At 57.2% G+C, this 19,297-nt stretch overlaps 3 protein-coding genes across 7 annotated transcripts; all 3 read left to right on the top strand.

Annotated features, from left to right (window-relative positions):
* Nucleotides 1–54: 54 nt before the first annotated feature.
* ZMYND10 (zinc finger MYND-type containing 10) lies at nucleotides 55–5,249 on the top strand. 2 transcript variants are annotated; one of them, XM_067754526.1, is made up of 12 exons: nucleotides 55–932; nucleotides 1,325–1,433; nucleotides 2,550–2,666; nucleotides 2,788–2,841; nucleotides 2,959–3,096; nucleotides 3,174–3,262; nucleotides 3,352–3,452; nucleotides 3,788–3,960; nucleotides 4,207–4,332; nucleotides 4,415–4,536; nucleotides 4,657–4,782; nucleotides 4,870–5,249. In XM_067754526.1, the coding sequence occupies exons 1-12, from the start codon at nucleotides 808–810 to the stop codon at nucleotides 4,943–4,945; spliced, it is 1,356 nt and encodes a 451-aa protein (XP_067610627.1). In that variant the 5' UTR covers nucleotides 55–807; the 3' UTR covers nucleotides 4,946–5,249. The 2 variants fall into 2 exon arrangements, with proteins under 2 accessions (XP_067610627.1, XP_067610629.1); XM_067754528.1 differs by having other exon boundaries at nucleotides 795–1,068; nucleotides 4,870–5,244.
* Nucleotides 5,250–5,390: 141 nt separating this feature from the next.
* RASSF1 (Ras association domain family member 1) lies at nucleotides 5,391–14,305 on the top strand. Of its 4 annotated transcripts, none has more exons than XM_067754532.1 (6): nucleotides 5,391–5,804; nucleotides 7,700–7,806; nucleotides 11,855–11,959; nucleotides 12,158–12,455; nucleotides 12,579–12,694; nucleotides 13,358–14,305. In XM_067754532.1, the coding sequence occupies exons 1-6, from the start codon at nucleotides 5,555–5,557 to the stop codon at nucleotides 13,502–13,504; spliced, it is 1,023 nt and encodes a 340-aa protein (XP_067610633.1). In that variant the 5' UTR covers nucleotides 5,391–5,554; the 3' UTR covers nucleotides 13,505–14,305. The 4 variants fall into 4 exon arrangements, with proteins under 4 accessions (XP_067610633.1, XP_067610635.1, XP_067610634.1 ...); XM_067754534.1 differs by lacking the exon at nucleotides 5,391–5,804 and adding an exon at nucleotides 6,460–7,310; XM_067754533.1 differs by lacking the exons at nucleotides 5,391–5,804; nucleotides 7,700–7,806 and adding an exon at nucleotides 8,209–8,510.
* An 828-nt stretch (nucleotides 14,306–15,133) lies between these two features.
* TUSC2 (tumor suppressor 2, mitochondrial calcium regulator) lies at nucleotides 15,134–18,043 on the top strand. The gene is made up of 3 exons (XM_067754525.1): nucleotides 15,134–15,420; nucleotides 16,530–16,650; nucleotides 16,821–18,043. Exons 1-3 carry the CDS (start codon nucleotides 15,275–15,277, stop codon nucleotides 16,884–16,886), a joined length of 333 nt encoding a protein of 110 aa, XP_067610626.1. The 5' UTR covers nucleotides 15,134–15,274; the 3' UTR covers nucleotides 16,887–18,043.
* The last annotated feature ends 1,254 nt before the right edge of the window (nucleotides 18,044–19,297 follow it).

Below are 19,297 nucleotides of genomic sequence, written 5' to 3'. Positions count from 1 at the left end.
GAAGCCCGTGGGGCTGGAACATATTGTAGAAGACAAGGGGGAGGGGGGAAGAAATGAAGTCCCGAGGTAGGAGAGGGGACAAGAGCCTGATTCTGCAGAGTTGCTGGTAAGCTGCTTTGGACATAGTATTTTGAGGGCCAGAGGCAGCCAGATTCACACTCATGTGAGGAAGTAATGTCTCATATACACCTTTAAAAGACTCCTGGTGGGAATTCCCTGGCAGTCCAATGGTTAGGACTTAGGGCTCTCACTGCCGAGGGCCGAGGTTCAATCCCTGGTCGGGGAGCTAATATCCTACATGCCACGTGGCGTGGCCAAAAAAAAAAAAAAAGACTCCTGGCTACTCAGGAAGGTCAAGGGTGGAAATGGGTCCAGTAAAAAGACCACAGTAGTTACCTCATGAGAGGTGATGGCAGCCTGGCCTAGGATGGAGAGAAGCTGTGAGCCCTGCGCAGTATTTCGGGTGTAGAGCCAACAAGGTGGAGCTGCGCGCGAGGAATACTGGAGCGAGGAGGCCACGGAGAGGAGCATCCGTGTGGGCGGAGAGGGAGCAGCTACAGGGAGAGCTGGTGGGGGGCGGGCCGACTTGACGTCCATCCGAGGAGGAAGCTAGAACGCAAGAGTCTGTAACTCAGGGAGACCCGTGAGCCGCAGCCAGTTGTGAGGGAGAAAGCTCCAGGAATCTAAGGAGGGTTGCCACCCGTAGCCTGGCAAGCAGGCAGACGCTGGCGTGACGGGACCCAGCGCGGGCCGCCAGCAGGGGCGGGACCCAGGCCGCAGTGCGCAGGCGTTGAGCTAACCGTTTCCATGGCGGCGAGGACTCACGCTCCGCAACCGCTTTACAACTGTAGGGCCCCAGACTTCGGGCCCGCAGGAGACCGTGGTCCCCAAGCGTGTCAGCATCCACATCTCAGCGCAGGCCGCTGCTCGCGGTCAGCCGAACCCCACCTTCCCGCTTCCTGTCCCTTGAGCCGACATGGGCGACCTGGAGTTGCTGCTGCCGGGGGAGGCTGACGTGCTAGTGCGGGGACTGCGCAGCTTCCAGCTGCGCGAGATGGGCTCCGGAGGGTGAGACAGCTGGATCCGGGGTCAGGTGGAGTCATGGGGTCAGAGTCCTTGAGTGGAGGAGTGTGGGCCTGACATTGGGGGGAGGGGTTGCCCGGCGTGGAGGGGCCCCTCGGTGGGGAGGTAAAGCTCTCCGAGACAGGGTTATATGGTCCTGAGCCACCTTGGACCCCGGTTAGGCTTCAGTAGGACCCAGCCCCCACACCCACTCCTACTGCACACATGTGCACCCACATGCACACACACCCTGTCTGGGCAGGTGGAACCAGCAGCACGAGAATCTCGAGAAGCTGAACATGCAGGCTATCCTTGATGCCACGGCCAGCCAGGGCGAGCCCATCCAGGAGCTGCTGGTCACCCATGGGAAGGTAGGTTGGAGTCACAGGCAGGGTTCCTGTCTTCTCACCACCCCCCATCCCCACCAGTCTACCCCTCAGGAACACCCTGGGTGCCTGCACTTCCCTCTGGCTGGCACCCCTGTCCTCCCCAAAGGAAAAGGAAAAGTGTGTTACACATTTGATTTTGCAGCCCTATGGGACAGGACCCTGGCATGCCAGGTGGGGTGTAGGATGTGAGTTGATTAGGGAGATAATCCTGGATCCTAGAACAGCCTAGGCTGTAGGGGGAGGGCCCAAGTTCTAAAGGCATTACTGAATAGACTGTCGGGCTAGAGGGGGGCACCCACTAAAGTGGGGTGGGACTTTGGCATAGAAGAAGGCAACCTTCCCAACATGAGAGAGAGGGAGTTAGAAACCAGGGATTGGCTTAACTGGAATGTGAGCCAGGAGGTGGCACCAGTAGATGACCTGAAATATCACTTGACAGAAAGATTCCTCTGCAAGGAAAAGGTGGAGCGCCCTACTGGGGTGTGAGGTAGGAATAGGGCACTGTGAAGGGCCCTGAATAAGAGTGAGGCCAAGGGCTTCCCTGGTGGCGCAGTGGTTGAGAGTCCGCCTGCCGATGCAGGGGACACGGGTTCGTGCCCCGGTTTGGGAAGATCCCACATGCCGCGGAGCGGCTAGGCCCGTGAGCCATGGCCGCTGAGCCTGCGCGTCCGGAGCCTGTGCTCCGCAATGGGAGAGGCCACAACAGTGAAAGGCCCGCGAGCCGCAAAAAAAAAAAAAAAAAAAAAAAAAGAGTGAAAGGACAGGGACAAGAGAGGGAATGAGCAGGAGGGCTGGCCTGAGAGGTACACTTGAATGGGGGAGGACCTGACAAGGGCTCAGGTGCAGGGGGAGCATGGCAGCCTGGGGACAAGGCAAGGGCCAGTAATAGGAAGCTTGGGGAATGCCCCCACAGAGATGTCGGAGGCTGCTGGAAATGAAGGTCTAAGGTGCAGGAGAGAGATCGGGAAGGAATTCATGGAGCAGAGGAGAGTCTGGAGCCCAGGGGAGTTTGAGGAGGGCTGGGCTGGGCTGAGCCAGAGATGGGAGGGTTGCCAGGCTAAGTAGGCCCACCTCATCCCTGTCCTTCCCCTCCCAAAGATCCCGACGCTGGTGGTGGAGCTGATTGCAGTGGAGATGTGGAAGCAGAAGGTGTTCCCTGTGCTGTGCAGGCTGGAAGACTTCAAGCCCCCAAACACTTTTCCCATTTACATGGTGGTGAGCCATCGGTTCATACCCCTTCCCACCCCTTCAGAGGGCCCTGGACTAGAGAGAGTAGCTGGTAGCCCCTATCCCTCTCTCAGCAGCCCAGGGCCCTGTCCTCCTCTTTATCTGACAGTTACACCATGAGGCCTCCATCATCAACCTCCTGGAGACAGTATTCTTCCACAAGGTGAGGCACCAGCCCTGCCCATTGGCTAGCCTAGGCCGGGGTCTGGCAGCAAGGGGGGTTGTGTCTGTTTGGGAAGGGCATCAGAGGCAGAATGTTTCCCCTCCACCTGCCCCTCAGGAGGTGTGTGAGTCAGCAGGGGACACCATCTTGGACCTGGTGGACTACTGCCACCGCAAACTGACTCTGTTGGTCGCCCAGAGTGGCCATGGTGGCCCCCCTGAGGAGGAGGAGTCCCAGTATGGCACCCCCATGCAGGTGGGCTGAGGTTTCCGGGGGTTGGCAAGGGCTAGACCCAGGCTCCCCTAGCTTGAACACCATGTGCCCCACCCCAGGAGCTGCAGAAGCAGGCAGAGCTGATGGAATTTGAGATCGCACTAAAGGCCCTCTCAGTGCTGCGCTACATCACAGACTGTATGGACAGGTGGGCTGTCCTGCTAAGCTGGGGCCTGCAGTGGAGGGCTGGTAGCCTGGGCCTGTAGCCTCAGCTCACCTCTCCATCCACGTCCCTAGCCTTTCCCTGAGCACCTTGAGCCGCATGCTCAGCACCCACAATCTGCCCTGTCTCCTGGTGGAACTGCTGGAGCACAGTCCCTGGAGCCGGCAGGAAGGCGGTAAGGTCCTCCTCCACCTGCCTAAGCCCCAGTTCACTGCTTCCAGGACATCCTCCAGGATTGATGGGGTGGGCAGCTTGCACACAGGCAGAAAACTTTGCCCCCTTGACCACAGAGAATACCAGGATGCCTCACCCAAAGTGGGCCTAGACCTGGACTCTGCAGCAGGCAGGGCCTGTGTGTCTACCACTGAGGACTCACCCTGCTCTGAAGTGAGCAGCGCCCCAGCATGGGCACATTCTGTGCCCAGACAGTGGTCAGTCCCTAGCCCGCACAGCTGGCTCACTCACAAAGCATGCAACGCCTGCACACAGTATGCTGGTTCCTCTCCGCAGGCAAGCTGCAGCAATTTGAGAGCGGCCGTTGGCAGACAGTGTCCCCCTCGGAGCAACAAAAGCTGAGCAAGTTGGATGGGCAGGTGTGGATCGCCCTGTACAATCTGCTGCTAAGCCCTGAGGCCCGGGCCCGCTACTGCCTCACAAGCTTTGCCAAAGGACAGCTACTCAAGGTAGGGAACTCCTCCCACACCAGTCACCATCGCCCCAGCACTGCCCCATGCCTCCCTTGATGTTTATTTTTGCCCACTCACCTCAGCCCCAGCCCTCTCTCCACACCTTGGGCCTCAGGTGACACAGCAGCTAGTAGGACATGGGTCCCACTGGCACCCTCAGCTCAGCCCAGCTCAGGCCCTCTTTGTTCCTCGACCCTCTGACCAGCACCGCTTCACACTGGCCTCCCCTGGACACTCTTGCAGCTTCGGGCCTTCCTCACAGACACACTGCTCGACCAGCTGCCCAACCTGGCAGACCTGCAGGGTTTCCTGGCCCACCTGGCCTTGACCGAAGCCCAGCCCCCTAAGAAGGACCTGGTGTTGGAACAGGTAGGCACTAGGTAGTTAGTTGTTCAGGACCACTGCCCACTTTACCAGCTCCTCCCTGCCACTCTCCACTTCTCTTCCGCAGATCCCAGAAATCTGGGAGCGGCTAGAGCGAGAGAACAGAGGCAAGTGGCAGGCTATTGCCAAGCATCAGCTGCGGCATGTATTCAGCCCCTCGGAGCAGGAACTGAGGCTGCAGGCACGAAGGTGAGGCCTGCTGAGCTGGCAGAAAGGGTAGAAGGGAGGCAGAAGACATGGATGTGGGTAGGGCTGCTCCCGTCCACCCACCCACCAGGTCCAGCCAAGTCCTCCTGACCCTTTTCCCAGGTGGGCGGAGACCTACAGACTGGACGTGCTAGAGGCAGTGGCTCCAGAGCAGCCCCGCTGTGCCTACTGCAATGCAGAGGCCTCCAAGCGCTGCTCACGATGCCAGAATGAGTGGTATTGCAGCAGGTGAGGGTATCCTAGGACCTTGGACCCCTGAGTCCCACTGCCATACCTCTCATAGCACGGCATCCTCACCGGCCCATTTGCCTGCAGGGAGTGCCAAGTCAAGCACTGGGAGAAGCATGGAAAGGCTTGTGTCCCGGCAGCCCAGGGTGACAGAGCCAAGTGAAGGCTGCAGCTGCTGAGGGCCGAGCACCCATGCCATACAACCCCGTGCCCCTGAACCTCTGGATCTCAGTCCGGCCTCTGCAAGCGCCCCAGCCTCCCAGGTGGTGAGGATAGCAGACGGGAAGAGCTGCTGACCCATCTCCCCCAGCAAAGCGCTCGCCACTTCCTGCTCCATCCGGCGGGTAGGCTTAGGGTGCAGCCTCAGCAAGCTGGGGCAGGAGGCCTGGGCCGGGGGCAAGGATCGGATGTGAGGACCCTCTTCCTCCAGTACAGTAAAGCTAGCTTCCAGAAACACGCCTGTTTCCGCGTGGCCCTTTGAGGTCGTCGTGGTTGTTAGGGGGAGGGGAATTGCTCGCTAGATGAAGGGAGGATAGGAAACGGAGGGCGGGGACTCCGCGAGAGCAGCCCCTCGCTGAGCCCGCCGCCCCACTCCGCCTGCGGGCCGACACAGCCCGGGCGCCCAGGTTTCCATTGCGCCTCTCTCCTCCGCTCTCCCGCCGCTCTGCCTGAATCCCGGGGGGCGGCACCGCATCGGGGCCCGCCCCGCTGCCCCGCCCGCCCCGCGCTCGCTTGAGCCCAGAGCCGGCGGGACTCCTGGCCCGACAGGGCCATGTCCGCTGAGCCTGAGCTCATTGAGCTGCGGGACCTGGCACCCGCGCGGTGCGCCGCCCCGGGCCGCACCCGGCTTGAGCGTGCCAACGCGCTGCGCATCGCGCCGGGCACAGCGCGCAACGCCGCAAGGCAGCTGGTCCCAGGCCGCGGCCACCGCTTCCAGCCCGCGGGGCCCACTACGCACACATGGTGCGACCTCTGTGGCGACTTCATCTGGGGCGTCGTGCGCAAGGGCCTGCAGTGCGCACGTGAGTAGCGGCCCTGTGCGCTGGCGGGAGACAAACGGGTGGCCAAGGGGCAGCACCGTCGCTGAGGGCCGTTGGGACGGAGGGGGTTGGCGGGTTCAGTTCCCACGGACAAGGTCCGTTACCTTTACCCCATAGCATAAGAGAGTGCGGGCCGATGGTTTATAACCTTGCCAAGCTCCACCTGTGTCTGGGACATAGGCAGAGGCTGTTGCCTGTGAATAACAAGGTGCTGCTTTCAATTTTAAAGGGTGCCTTGGCCCTTCTTGAGAAAGGCATTGTGCCTACCAGTCTCTGAGTTCATATTCCCACACCCGTCCCTTCCCAAAGATTCACTCGCCAAGTCCTGCTGCAGAATCCTTGCCGTGAAGGGAATTTACTCACCTATGGGAGAAGGCCTGGAAAAAGTCAGAACCTTGGGTGGGCCCGCTGCAAGCAGGAGTTTTGAGTATTTAGCAGATACCTATTGCAAGTTCAGTCAACCAGGTGCTAAAACATGAAACACAGCCACACACTAGCTGGTGCTTCTGCCCTCCCAGGAATCACCAGCAAGCAGAGGTTGCTCTACCACTGGCTATATACCAGCTAGAATCACTTGGAATGCTTTTACAGCCCTCCAATGCTTGGACCCTACCACAGACCTGCTAATTCAATCACTGGGAGTGTACCAGCAATTTTTAAAAACAGATCCTTCTAATGTGCAGCCTGGGTTGAGAATCACTGCTCTGGCCCATTTAGGAACTTAAGGAAGGTGTCCCAAGCCTGTGTGTGCCTGGAGACCCTCTCATCTAGTACAGGAGTTTGTCCTTTATTCAGCTGGGAGAAGCACGGGAGTTGTGACAGAACACAAAGCATGAACAAGGGCTCGGATACAGCAGTGTTCCCAAGGAGAAATAAAGTGGCCATGGAAATGAAAAACAGGACAATTTGGGTGTGTGTCAGAGGCAGAAACAAGAGCGGAATCAAGGATGAGTTGAGGTGGTTTGGTTTTGTTTTGCCTCAACTGGGAGAATGGTAGCGACTTTTGGTGAGCTGAGGAACACTGGCAAGGGTAAGAGTGAGGAAAAGTGAAGAATTAAAAGGGGTAGGAAAGTGAGTTAAATTCTGGGCATGTTGGGTTGAAATGTTTATTAGACATCCAAATGAAGATAGTGACACATAGGATTTGATCTCAGTGGGGAGGTCAGTGATGGAAGCCTTGGATCTGGGGTAGGTCAGCGTACACAGAGAAGGGAAGCGATCAGAACTGAGCCTCGGACACTCCACCATTAGATCTAGAAGTTGAAACAGAACTAAAGGAGCTGAGCAGGAGCTGCAGGGGGGTGGGAGGAAAACCGGGGTAATGGGGGCCCCCGGGAGCAAGCATCAGACGATGCTGAGGAGGTGAAGACGGAGACGGGACCGCCGGATTCGGCGGTGCGCAGGAGTTTCCTGGAGGGAGGGGCAAGCCTGACCGGGATGGGTAGAGGGTGAAGGCGAGGAATTAAGAGTGTTTGTAGACCACTGTTGGTAAGTTTTTGGTGTGAGGGGAGTAGAAACAAATGACAACTAGAGGGGGGCCACTGGGTTAAAAGTATTTAATTTTTTCCCTTCAAGTAAGTGGGCGGAGGGAGGGACGCTGATGAGGAAGGGGGAAGTTCTGCCCTAGGCTCTAGAAATGCAACTGTTGAGCAGGCCTGGATCCCTAACCGCCTGAGGCCTTCCCGCCAGTTTCAAGACGCCGGGGGACCAACTCTAAGATCTGCGTAGCAGTGGGCGGTAACGGGGCCTGAAAAAAGGCCGATCATGCAGAACACCGCGAGCAACGGCCTTCACCCCGGGGCTTCGCTTCTGCCCTCGGGACGCTTCTCCGAGCTGGTGCTGGGGTTCCTCCGCCTCACGGCCAGCCCTCTCTGCAGATTGCAAGTTCACCTGCCACTACCGTTGCCGCGCGCTCGTCTGCCTAGACTGCTGCGGACCCCGGGACCTGGGCTGGGAACCGGCGCTGGAGCGGGACACGAATGTGGTGAGCGCGGGACCGGGGAGCTTACAGGCAAGGCAGGTATGCGCTGACGAGCGGGCCACACTGCAGGCGTTCCCTAGGGCCGCCTGGCGCTACGCGCAATGAACGTTCTGATAGCCGACTTCCTGGCGGCAGAGAGTAGCTAATTCTGCGCGCGGGCTCGAAGGGGTGCCGGTGGTGCTGACTCGGCCCTTACCGCCCGGAGCCACCGAGGCTCCGAGCTAGCACAATTTCCGCACTTTCCCACAGCCGCATCCGGTCTTGAGGCCACGCTGGTGCACATGCGCACACATTCCAACTAGTTTCCTGTGGGAGGTGGGGCCTGCGAGGCGGAGCTGAGCTGAGCTGCCAGAGCGATGAGATCATTCCTGGAGGCGAGGCGCGTGTGGCCCCGCCCTTCGACATTCGTCATCCAACGAGATGAGAGCTAGATACGCGCTGTCTACGTTTCAGTGTTAACGGTTGCGGCGCGGACACTGGTTCCGGCGCACGCGCACACGCGCCTGGGGCGGTGGTGGGAGGCTACGGGCGCACTGGAACCGGCGGGCGCGGCGATGGGCGAGGCGGACGCGGGGACTCCCTCTTTCGAGATGACCTGGAGTAGCACGACAAGCAGTGGTTACTGCAGCCAGGAGGACTCGGACTCAGAGCTCGAGCAGTACTTCACAGCGCGTACCTCACTGGCGCGCAGGCCGCGCCGGGATCAGGTGGGGGCCGGGGGTTGCGGGAAGCGGGCTGGGGGCGGTCGCTGGGACCCCGCTCCTCCCCAGTAAGTTGCCTGGTCGAGAACTTGTGGGCAGCCCTTGGGTCGAGTTGCCTGCCGTGAGCGTGGGCCAGCCCTCGGAACCGTGTGTTGGGCTTTCAGCGCGTCGGTACTGAGAGCTGAGGCCTTGCTGTTTCTGTCACAGACCGGTTGAACCAGGGGAAGCAGCTAAGTGGCATGGGGTAGACCAGGGACAGGCATTATCCACCGATTACTAAGGCTGACTGCGCAGTCTAGACTAACACCTCTATTTCCGCGTGCGGGCGCTCCCACCCCCTCTCTGGGGGACCAGGAGGAAGTGGAGGGGGAGGAGTCCTCGCCGGGAATTGAGAAGGGTGTTTAGGAGAGAGGCAAGGGAAGGTCCAGGCCCCTCCGTTTGCACTCCTGGATGGAGGCAGCGTGGTCCCCATCTCTTGCCGGTCCTGGCCTGTCACCAGCTACTGGACTGTGGAAGATTCTGAGCCTCCCCTCCTCTGCAGTGGACCAGGAGTGCTCGCTTGGGCAGCATATATAGTAAAGTTAGAGCGGACCTGGAGAAAGGGGATCTGGGAATGGATGGGAAGGAAGCCTTGTTCTGGACTGTAAGCATCCAGGAGCACTTTATCCACAAGAGGTGGAGAAGGCTAGATTGTAAAATGCCCTGAGAGGGGTCAAGAGAGATAGGGGTTACTAATCCAGGACTATAAATTGCAGTGCTGGAGCAGCTGTGCCTCTCGGAGTCTCCCAGGTGTCCCCATCATCAGAGACCTCTGTGATGTGTGCCATGAGTGTGGCCGCCAGGCTCAGATCACTGTTCCGGAGATGGTACACCTCAGAAGAGCACCCTGGTCAGGGCATCGGGAAAGAGAGATGGGGACCATGAAGTAAAGTTCAGTATACCTGGCAGCAGTGGGGCAGAACTCCTTACATGAGTCAAGAAAAGGGAGTTGTGGATAACTCTTTAGGGGAAAATTCTATACCTGGAAAGCTGAGCCCAGAGTTTGGGTACAAGGTTTGAGTGTGGATCCCTGGGACTGTCCGTGTGTCACTCAGGCCTGAGCCATCTTCCATTGTGGAAAGGTGAGAAAACCACAAGACACTAACCAATTGAAAAGGAGGCTGGCGCGTCCCAAGTTGTATGTAAAATAAAACCATCAGTCACTATGGACAGTGGCAGAGTAGAAGGTGGGTGGCTATAGTGTCGCAGAAGGGAAATTCCATGGTATCCCTCTGGGACAGCTGTCGGAATCCTCCTCTAGCAGTCAGCTTCGGAAAATGGAAAAAGATACTCTTCCTCCTCTAGAATCCTGGGAGGACAGTGCAGTACCTCCAGTCCAAGTCCCTTGTTTTATGAATAAAGATACTGAGGGAGGTTCACCTGGAGAAGGGAAGGGGCTGGAACTGAGGTCACTGCATCCCAGCTCAGGGCTCCTGGATAACCCAGGAAGGGAAGAGGAAGGACCCAGGCTAGAGCTCAGAGCCATCACAAGGAAGGGGAATGAGTTAGTGCCATCTCTTTGATCACCCTGTTGTGTAAGTAGAATTCTCTTCCTTTTTGCCCTGGCACTAGTCTGCTCAGCTTTCCTCCTGCCCCTAGCACCCCTTCCATCCTGACACTCCTTCCCACTGGGGTACTTCTTCCTGTCTCAGGCCCTCTCCTTGGGCCTGAACAAACACATCCACCCTTTATTCCCAACCTCCAGCCCTTATTTTACCTCCCAGATCCCTTGTTTTCCAGGGTCCAGACCATTTGTTCTTACTAGTCCTACAGGGTTTCCCACTGTCTCCAACAAGGTTTCTGCTGGAGTTTTTTTGTTTTCTTTTGTTTTCAATATTTACTTGTTTATTTATTTGGTTGCTCCAGGTCTTAGTTGTGGCACGCAGGATCTCCGTTGCAGCATGCGGGATCTTTTAGTTGCAGCATGCAGGATCTAGTTCCCTGACCAGGGATGGAACTTGAGCCCCCTGCATTGGGAACGTGGGGTCTTAACCACTGGACCACCAGGGAAGTCCCTAGAGTTTTCACTTCTCAATGCTCTTTTCCATCTAGGAGACTTTTGGAAACTTGGGGAAGCAAATAGGGTGCAGTTCCCACCCCTCCCCCAGTCTCAGTCCTCAGTGCCATGTACTTGCTGGCCACTGAACAGCAGCAGGTTCTAGATAAAGAGCATACTGCTAAAAGGCTGTGGACTCTACCCTACCCCCTCATCTGTCCTTCCTGTTGTCCCCTTGAGATGGTTTAAGCTTAGGACGCTCCAAGGCAGTAGTCAGGAAGAAGCCTGGCTGTCCTGGGCTCAGAGCTGAGCACAAGGTTAAGCTTATTCTGCAGGAGACCCTCTGATGGGAGCTCCCCTGGGACAAGGCATTGGTCAGTGATGATCTCAGCTGTGTCTGTGACACTCTCATTCCTACTAGGGCCTATCTGACGTCAACAGGAGGTAAGGGTGATGCAATGGGACCAAGGGAGTTTGGCAGAAGCCCTGGCCCATACTCCACCCTTCAGACAAGAATCCAGTCCCTGGAGGAACAGAGGAAGGGCTGAGTGGTAAAGCTAACACCTTTGGGCTAAACCTCTAGACAGCAGAGAGGAGGTACATAAGCCTCCCTGTTTGGCAGTTGTGGGACAGGCTTTACCAGGAGGCTGCCCATGCCAACTTCTGGCAGATTGGAGCCTGGCCTGAAGCTGCCTTTTGTGCAGATTGGGTCAAGATCAAATGGCATGTCATAGTGGATTCCTCACTATGTCTGAGACATGCAGGGCTGGCCCAAGTCCCCCACCAAGGAGGTTAAGGTTGTAGATGTTGCCCTTCTCCTCCTGCCCACTGGTGGCTGGGCTCCTGGTGTGTACCATTCCCCATACCTCTCACCCTGCAGTGGGCCATGGCCAGGGCAGACTGGCAAAGTGGACTGTCTTCTCCAGGGTACACCCTGACCCCATCCAACTAGGGTGCTGGGATCAAGCTGTTCCTTTTCAGAGTCCCCAGTCTTTTCCTGGCTCCTAGCCTTGTGTTTTTCGTTGCCTTGGTTTTAAGGTATCCTTAGGGCCTCACCCAGTGCTGAGGAGGCTCCAGGCAGGTGGCAGAGAAGCCAAATGATTCTGCCTTGGCTGTCTCCATCCATAGCATGCAGAACCAAGGGCAGTGATGGGTTCTTCTCATCAGGCCTCAAACTTTGTTGTCAGTTTCCAAAGGCTTCCCACAGGCCATTTTTCAGAGTGGTCCACCCAGGGCTTACCTCCTTGCCCGTGACATGCATTGCAGAGGAATGGGTTTCATAAGGATCCTATGTCCATGCTTGCCCATCTTTCAGGATGAGCCCGTGGAGTGGGAGACACCTGACCTTTCTCAGGCTGAGATTGAGCAGAAGATCAAGGAGTACAATGGCCAGATCAACAGCAACTTGTTCATGAGCCTGGTGAGTTGACAGCCTGTTTTGGAGAGAGACAGGAACCCAACTGTTTGCCTGATGCCCAAAGGGTCACAGCTGAGGTATTCTTGGGTAGACCCTAGCAGTGATTTATTCACACCCAGCCTAGCCCCAAGTGGACTGGTAGTGCCCAAGTCTGTTCCATCTCATCTGGCATCTAGTCATGGTTTGGTTTCTCCTCTTTAGAACAAGGATGGCTCCTACACAGGCTTCATCAAGGTTCAACTGAAGCTGGTGCGCCCTGTCTCAGTTCCCGCCAGCAAGAAGCCACCCTCCTTGCAGGATGCCCGGCGGGGCCCAGGGCGGGGTACAGCTGTGAAACGCCGCACCTCCTTCTACCTGCCCAAGGATGCTGTCAAGCACCTGCATGTCTTGTCACGCACACGGGCACGCGAGGTCATCGAGGCCCTGCTGCGCAAGTTCTTGGTGGTGGATGACCCCCGCAAGTTTGCACTTTTTGAGCGGGCTGAACGCCATGGCCAAGGTGGGCTTCCCACCCCACCCCACCATGTGTGAGGGTATATATGCATGTGCCTGTGCACGTAGGAGCTGAGGGGGCTGGGTCTGCCTCTAATCAAACACTCCCTTCCCCCTGCCTGGCTCTCAGTGTACCTCCGGAAGCTGTCAGATGATGAGCAGCCCCTACGGCTACGGCTCCTTGCGGGGCCCAGTGAGAAGGCCCTAAGCTTTGTTCTGAAGGAGAATGACTCTGGGGAGGTGAACGTGAGTAACAGCCCTCCTTAGTTTCTTGGTTGTGACTGGGCAGGACTGGTGGGTTGCAGGCTTGAAAGAGGAATAGGGCTGCAGACGAGCCCTGCAAAGCCTCTCCAGGAATACATGAGCCTTATAGCTAAAGTGAAGGCTTCCAGGAAACTCATGCCAAGGTCTAGGGCTTGTCCCAAGAAGCCAGGAAGAACTGTCTTGGCGCACTGCTCTTTCCTATTGTGGAAAGTCCTCAGGAGATGCAGGAGTCCATCTGATGGCATTCTGATCTCAGGCCAGGTCAAAGCCACACAGATGGGCATGGGACAACATGCAGGCACCCGCTTCAGGCATTAGAACCTTTTACCTGGAAGCTGTACAGCTCCAAGGTAGTGCATCTGCAGAGTGAGATCAAACTCAGAGAGAGTGGGCATGACCTGTTCAAAAGTAACTAGGGAATGTTTGGTTTGGTTGCCTGTCCACGAGGTGACTGCCCTACTTTGTGGGGCCCATCTTCTATATGGATTGTTATTGGGAATCCTAACACAGACCATTCAGGCAAGAACCTGACATTAGAAAGCCCCATCCTAGTTGTGTGATCGGGATGCACTGGTGTTCTTTGGGGAGAGCCTGCTGGTTTGGCAGTGGCCTGCTGTAGCCTGTGTCTCCCTTCTCCCCCTACAGTGGGATGCTTTCAGCATGCCTGAGCTACACAACTTCCTACGCATCCTGCAGCGGGAGGAAGAGGAACATCTCCGCCAGATCCTGCAGAAGTACTCGTATTGCCGCCAGAAGATCCAGGAAGCCCTGCATGCCTGCCCCCTGGGGTGACCTCTCGTACCCCTGGGTGGAAGGAGGAGAGTAGGCAGCGCCAAGGGCGTGCCGTGTGAGTGTGCAAAGGGCCATGTGGCCCGAGGAATGAGTGTGCATGGAGGCCCTCTCTTGCTGGGGGAATGAGCCCAGAGAACAGCGAAGGAGCTGGCCCCCTGTGTCCACCAGTGGGTGTAGCAGAGCATGGCTCTACATCCTTCTGCCCTTTGTGTACTGGGTCATGGTGGGCCAGGGTTGCCCTGGGAAGCTGCTCCAAGCTTGCAGCAGGGGTAGAGGAGACAGAAGTCTCCTTAATTTGTGTCTCAGATATGAGAATCTTGGAGACCCTACAAACAGAATAGGGTCATGTTTGCAGGGATGAGGGCCCTCACCTATGGTGAAAGGTTGTGTGTTTCGGGTCTTGGATGGGGTCTCAGGACAGTCCTATCAGAACCGAGGGTGGGTGTTTAAGGTAAGACAGGCATCAAGAAAGAGTCTAGGGTTCCCTCTACAGCACCCTCTGGCTCCTCACACACCCTGGGGTCAGGGAGTGCTGGCTCATGGTGCAACAACAGTGCCTCTGCCTCCTCCAAGGAGGATGTCCCTGTGCCAGGGTCTGTGTGAGTGTGGGCACTGTCCCAGGTCTGTGCCTTGTTTGCCAGTCAAAGCCAGGTCTTTCCCTTGGGTATTTTTGATGATGTGTGCGAATGTATGTAATATTTTGTGGCCTCAGTTGAATGCCTCCTGTGGGGGAAGGGGTGGGGGTGACAGTCATCAGGGCCTGGGGTCTGAGAGAATTGGCTAAATAAAGATTTAAGAATTCTCCTGCTTTTGGATTCTTTATTATGGGCCCTCATCTGCAGTTGCCCCTCATGCCAGTGGCTGCCGAGGTTGATGGACAGGCTCAGAGCACCTTTTCAAGTGGGACCATGGGACAAATTTGTGAAGGATGTGGTGTATGGATATGTACTGAGTCATCACTCAAACCCCGGGGCTCAGGTCGTGGTGGGGGAGAGAACATCGGCTGCAGCCAGAGCTTAGGGAAACCACACACTCCAAGCTGTGGAAGGCGCTTCACCAAATATTGAGATAACTACTGTGGATCAGACACTGCTCATGGCACCGAAGGTACAGATATGTTAACTCTTGCCTTCATGAAGCATGGCTTCTGGTGGATCTGGAAAGAATTCTGAATTTGAAGTTCTTCAGCCCTGAATGTAGATATACAACTACATTAAGGCAATTCCTTAATTTTCCTTAGGTTCAGTTTCTTTGCCACGTGCCACAGTGGGGATCGTAAAAACGGTGTGGGGATAGAATGAGGGCAGACGGGCACTGCCCAAACTGGCCTAGGGTCAGGCCCTAAAGTGCTGCTTTGGTTGGGTAGGCTCGCTGAGCCTGACCTCTGGGGGTCGGGGACTTCGGAGCCGCAGTACAAGCCGAAGAAACCAGGTGGAGGACACAGCCACCGCTTTGCAGACTGTGAGCTGCCCCAGCTGGAGAGGGCGTGGCCTGCTGGGGCCTGACGTCTCGCAGTGCATGCTGGGATACCTAGCATCTGAGGGCAGCTATTAGCCCAGCCCCGCGGACCGACGAGAGAAGCAGCCAATCAGAGGCAGGAGCATACGCAGTGTTCGGAAGCGGAAGTGAGGTTTCCGTGGAGACAGCGGAGCCTGCGGAAGGCGGCGGCGGCGGCACCTGCGAGCGGAGGCCTAGGCGGGGCATGGCGGCGCGGACGGTCCAGTGAGAGCGAAGCTGCCGCGGGGCCCGCCATGCGCCGGCGGCCCTGACATGGGCGCCAGCGGCTCCAAAGCTCGGGGCCTGTGGCCCTTCGCCTCGGCGGCGGGGGGCGGCGGCCCGGAGGCGGCTGTCGCTGAGCAAGCTTTGGTGCGACCGCGAGGCCGAGTCGTGCCCCCCTTCGTATTCACGCGCCGCGGGTAAGGGCGTGGGGTTCCGACCCCGGGAGGACAGACGGGCGGCTGGGTGCCCCGCGTCATGGGGCGCTCCCGCCGCTGTACCCCCTACACCCGAGTCAGGACGGTTCCCATATTTCAGGCTCCCAGAGGAACAAGGGGTGGGGAAAGCCGAGCAGTCGGTTCCTGGCGGCCTGGCTGCTCTGAAGGTCTCCCGAGGAGAAGAGTGGGCCTGAGGCTTGTCCCTGGGCAGGCCCTCCTCACGGTGAAGCTAAGATAGGGCCTCCCTGAGACTTCAGAACCTCTTCCTTTCATCCCATCCATCCCAGCCTGCAAGCTGAAGGCTCCTATCCTCCCTCACCTCCAGTTCTCTCTCGGGGAGAATGATCCTCTGTTTTGTCTGTTTACGTTCCCCACAGTGGTGGGGTTGGACCTCTCTGGGTAGTGGCCGGGAAAGCAGGACTGGCCCCCAGCGTTGGGGATGGGGCCTGGGGAAAAAGACCCTCACCCAGGTATGTTTCCCAGATCTGGAGCACTGACCTCCCCCCTCCCCCAAGCGGCCCAGACAGGAGCATTCGATTGGCCTCGCTGTGATGGGCCCTGGGGAGTGACACTCAGGTGATGCTGGAGATTTGGCTGTAGATACTAGGGGGACCCCAACAGTGGCAGTTTGGCTGCATCAACCACCTGGATGGGGGAGGATGCAGGCTTTTTCCCTTTAGGCTCCCTCCTAGCTCAGGCATCTGCTATCTCAGGCTTTGGCCCTGGGCCAGCAGTGTCTTCTGGAGTGACACCAACATGCCCAGGCCACCATCCTGCCCACTCTAGAAGCCCTGGGTGAAGGCAAGGGCCTGATGGAACGGCTACTCTTGCTGAACAAACCAGTGATTTTTTGGTATGGCCTCTCTTCTCATAATCTGACAGAGTAGCACTGGCCACCACCCCACTCCCCACTTCCTTTTGGTATACCCCAGATACTAAGCAAGGGATTCTCCAGGCATACTAACCTCCCTTCCTCCCACCAAGGTTGTTCCTCCCCATTTGGGGGAGGGCATACTTCCCTGTGGTCTGTGGCATTTGCCATGACTAGGTTGGGGCTCCAGCCCAGCCCGTTCCCCTCTCCCTCTGCACAGCTCCATGTTCTATGACGAGGATGGGGATCTGGCTCACGAGTTCTATGAGGAGACAATCGTCACCAAGAACGGGCAGAAGCGGGCCAAGCTGAGGCGGGTACATAAGAACCTGATTCCTCAGGTGAGGGGCTGGGCAGTGGTCATAGAGCCTATGTTGATTGTGTGGAGGTAGACCCAGATGGGGTCTGCTCTTATGGTGGGGGCTCTTGGGGGAGGAGCTGGGAGGAACAGGAAGGCTTCCTGGAGTAGGGGCCCTGAGCTGGCCCTCACTAGCCTCTGTTTCCATGGCAGGGCATCGTGAAGCTGGATCCCCCCCGCATCCACGTGGATTTCCCTGTGATCCTCTATGAGGTGTGAGCCTGGGGGGGTGGCAGGCATAAACACCCCCTGCCCCAGCAAGAAACCCCCAGGCTCAAGGTGTGGCTTCCACTGAGGAACCTAGGCTGGGGCCACAACCGTGAATAAACTTCACTGGCCCGGAACCTTCAACTGTGAGCAGGGCAGTCCTACAATGCTGGTTGGGTGTTGGTTTGTATGTGGACAAGAGGTGGCTGGTGGCTGGCAAGGGCTGATGGCGGAGTTACCAGTCCACCTTTCCCAGCAATCCCTACAAGGAGCATGGCAGGGCATATGCTGTTCAGGAATGCCTGGTTCCTGTGCCCTTGCCTGGCCTGCATTCTTCCAAGCTTGCCTAGTGCCCAGCCCTGCTGGAGGCTACAGCACTTTACAAGTAAGGTCTGCCTTTTTCCAGCCCCAGGGCTGTGGGAGCTGTACACAAGTGGGAACTTCCTTTCCCTCACTTCCTTCACCCTCTCGTTGGAGCATTTCAGCCGTTTGCTACCTCGATTCCTCCTGTGTTGGACAGAAGCTGGGGGCAGAACAAGCCTGATTCTTCCTGCCTACCTGCCCATCTGTTCCCACCCCCAGATGGATGGACAGTTTGCTGGCTGTTAATAGGTGTGGGAGGTTTCTCCCTCTACCCCGGGCTGGGCTGATCCCTCCCCACTGCAACTAGTTGTTGACCCCTACCCCAACTGAGAGGGCATAGGATGGGGATCAGGAAGGGCTCTGGATGCCTGTGCCTATGGGGTGTTGCCACATCCCACCTACTGTGTCTAATCCCCCTTGCCCTTACACATCCACCACCCTGTGATAAGGAACAGCACCCTGTGGCTGGTGCCAGTAGCTCTGAGGAGCCCACCACCCATTCCCCTACAGTATACCCATCCCTTCAGGATCAGTAAGAGAAAAGTACTGGAGCCCTGGGTAGGGACAGAAAGGAGAGAACAATCATAAAGGAATACTTAAAATGTGAAAGCTTGTAAATAGTCTAGTCCATGATGTTGGGGCAGAGTCTGATTTCTACATAAAAATGACTTTTTTTTTTTTTAATTCCTTACTGTGCAAACTCTGTTCTTCAAGCGTGTGAGAAATGGCTTGGGGAGGGTAGCCCTCAATCTAGGAAGGCTGTTGTGTTATTCAATAAAATTATTTGTAGACCCTGCATACAAGAATGACATCTCTGAGGCTTGATACCCAGTATCTAGACCACCACCTGGGCATAGTAGGTGGGCCTGGGTGGGGGACTCCTGTTGCCCACATCTCCAGCGAGGCCCAGAGTGAGCATGAGCCTAGCCTGCGGCCATTCCAGCTACAATCAGCAGGTGGCAGTGTATTCACACAGACCTCATTGCAGACCCCCTCAGGATGGAGAGCCATTCATACTTGTGTATTGTGTTCAATAAGCGGGGACCCCTGGAATTGGAAGGCCCTGGAGTACCTCAGTAGGGATTGGCCCCATCTGCCTGACCTGAGGTGAGAGTGTGACCACACATAGGTCTGGAACAGTTGTCCTGCCCCCAGCTGTGCCAGCTGACGCCACATGAGGTCACAGCCTGAGCCCCATGGACCTCCAAGGCCCAGCCTTAGGTGGACAGCAGCCAAGTGGGTACCACTGCCCTTGACCTACTGCAAGGCTCTGCAGCCCAAACCTACTTGCACTACCAGGAGAGTAGGCTTGGGGCTTCTGTTCCAGCAGGTAAAGCTCAGCTACCCAATACTTCCTCTGGTCCTTTCTGCCCTGTCTTCTCACCTGCAGTCTGCTCCCTGTGGACATTTGGCCTACACTTCTCAGGTCCTGCTATGAGGCTGGTTCTCCACTAGGCCTAGCCCTTGGCCATCAGCCCATCTCCCAGTAAGGGAGGAGGGAGTTCAAGGACACAGGCTGCTGGGTCTGGGAAGTTGGCCTACCTGTCTTTTGGAGGTTTAAACTTGTCAAGTGTGAAGCAGGATCACCCTCTGCAGCCTGGACTTGTAGTTTTTCTTTGGGCACCTTCCCGTTTCCCCAGTAAGATGCCAGGCATAAGGCCCTATCGTCGTCCTCCACTGTCCCTCCCACTGACTGCCCCAAGGCCAGGGTTCTGCCATGCTGGGTGGCAGCCCATCACCACTGTCCCAGTGTGGGGGAACTCCCTGTGCTGGGCCTGCCCTAGCTGACCCCAAAGCTGGAAACAATGGGGGTCATGGCTGTGCTTCCCCACTCCCTCCTACTGGGCTGTGCTCACTTCCTTCCTTCCTGAGGAAGTGTCCCTGCCCTGGGACAGTCTGGTCTGGCCTTTGTTTCCCCAGGGGCCCCCAGCCTTGGAGCTTTTAAGGCCTGTGTCCCTTGTGGAGCCAGCACAGTGGTCCAGGAACACCACCCTCCCATGCCATGTCCTGGACTCCTTGGTCATCAGGGTAGACTCCAGGATATGTTCCCATCTCCCCCA

Source organism: Pseudorca crassidens, chromosome 10, assembly GCF_039906515.1.
Source record: "Pseudorca crassidens isolate mPseCra1 chromosome 10, mPseCra1.hap1, whole genome shotgun sequence".
In the NCBI taxonomy this organism is placed as follows: domain Eukaryota; kingdom Metazoa; phylum Chordata; class Mammalia; order Artiodactyla; family Delphinidae; genus Pseudorca; species Pseudorca crassidens.
This window is presented reverse-complemented; position numbering and strand designations above follow the sequence as displayed.

What these genes read in the sequence shown, in the direction of transcription:
- ZMYND10 (XM_067754526.1), top strand. Translation starts at nt 808, where the DNA reads ATGGCGGCGAGGACTCACGCTCCGCAACCGCTTTACAACTGTAGGGCC. An exon ending in ATCACAGACTGTATGGACAG is followed by an intron (nt 3,263 to 3,351) that starts GTGGGCTGTCCT and finishes CCACGTCCCTAG; the next exon opens with CCTTTCCCTGAGCACCTTGA. An exon ending in CCAAAGGACAGCTACTCAAG is followed by an intron (nt 3,961 to 4,206) that starts GTAGGGAACTCC and finishes ACACTCTTGCAG; the next exon opens with CTTCGGGCCTTCCTCACAGA.
- RASSF1 (XM_067754532.1), top strand. Translation starts at nt 5,555, where the DNA reads ATGTCCGCTGAGCCTGAGCTCATTGAGCTGCGGGACCTGGCACCCGCG. An exon ending in TGGAGCGGGACACGAATGTG is followed by an intron (nt 7,807 to 11,854) that starts GTGAGCGCGGGA and finishes CCCATCTTTCAG; the next exon opens with GATGAGCCCGTGGAGTGGGA. An exon ending in GGCTGAACGCCATGGCCAAG is followed by an intron (nt 12,456 to 12,578) that starts GTGGGCTTCCCA and finishes CCTGGCTCTCAG; the next exon opens with TGTACCTCCGGAAGCTGTCA.
- TUSC2 (XM_067754525.1), top strand. Translation starts at nt 15,275, where the DNA reads ATGGGCGCCAGCGGCTCCAAAGCTCGGGGCCTGTGGCCCTTCGCCTCG. An exon ending in TTCGTATTCACGCGCCGCGG is followed by an intron (nt 15,421 to 16,529) that starts GTAAGGGCGTGG and finishes CCCTCTGCACAG; the next exon opens with CTCCATGTTCTATGACGAGG. An exon ending in ATAAGAACCTGATTCCTCAG is followed by an intron (nt 16,651 to 16,820) that starts GTGAGGGGCTGG and finishes TTTCCATGGCAG; the next exon opens with GGCATCGTGAAGCTGGATCC.